Source organism: Carlito syrichta, unplaced genomic scaffold (assembly GCF_000164805.1).
Source record: "Carlito syrichta isolate Samal-C Ts95f unplaced genomic scaffold, Tarsius_syrichta-2.0.1 Scaffold169756, whole genome shotgun sequence".
In the NCBI taxonomy this organism is placed as follows: Eukaryota; Metazoa; Chordata; class Mammalia; order Primates; family Tarsiidae; genus Carlito; species Carlito syrichta.
In genome coordinates this window covers 1-498 of record NW_007113852.1, presented here as the reverse complement: position 1 = coordinate 498, position 498 = coordinate 1, and the positions used below count along the sequence as shown (strand labels likewise).

General features: G+C 71.7%; 1 protein-coding gene across 1 annotated transcript; it reads right to left on the bottom strand.

Annotated features, from left to right (window-relative positions):
• Positions 1–6: 6 nt before the first annotated feature.
• Positions 7–488, bottom strand: LOC103252742 (zinc finger and BTB domain-containing protein 7A; the record flags this gene model as incomplete). Its single annotated transcript, XM_008051330.1, has 1 exon — positions 7–488. A coding segment is annotated over exon 1 (399 nt), but the record flags the coding sequence as incomplete, so codon positions are not given.
• Between the last annotated feature and the right edge of the window lie 10 nt (positions 489–498).

Genomic DNA, 498 nt, shown 5'->3' with positions numbered 1-498 from the left:
GTCGGCCGCCAGGATCTGGCGGTCCAGGAGGTCGGCGCACACGTGGCTCACGGCCGGGATCTCCAGCAGGCGCGCGGCGCTGAGGATGTCGCCCACGTTGGCGGTGCTGACAGTGAGCGTGGCCGTGTAGGCGAAGTCCATGAGCGCCGTGAGCGCCTCCGCGCTGACGAAGTCGATCTCGTACACGTTCTGCTGGTCCACCACGGCGCCCGACGTGAACAGCTTCTTGAAGTACTGGCTGCAGGCGGCCAGCACCGAGCGGTGCGTGGGGAACTCGCGGCCCTCCACCAGGATCACCACGTCGCACAGCAGGCCCTGCGTGCGCTGCTCATTCAGGCCGCTCAGGACGTCGCTGCTGTGGTCGGGGAACGGGATCCCGATGGGGCCGTCCACGCCGCCGGCCATCTTCTGCGCCGAGACCTGCAGCGCCGGAGGGAGGGGGCGTGAGTGGGGGCCCCGGACCCGCCACCGGGCCCGGGCGCCCCGGGAGCAGCCCCC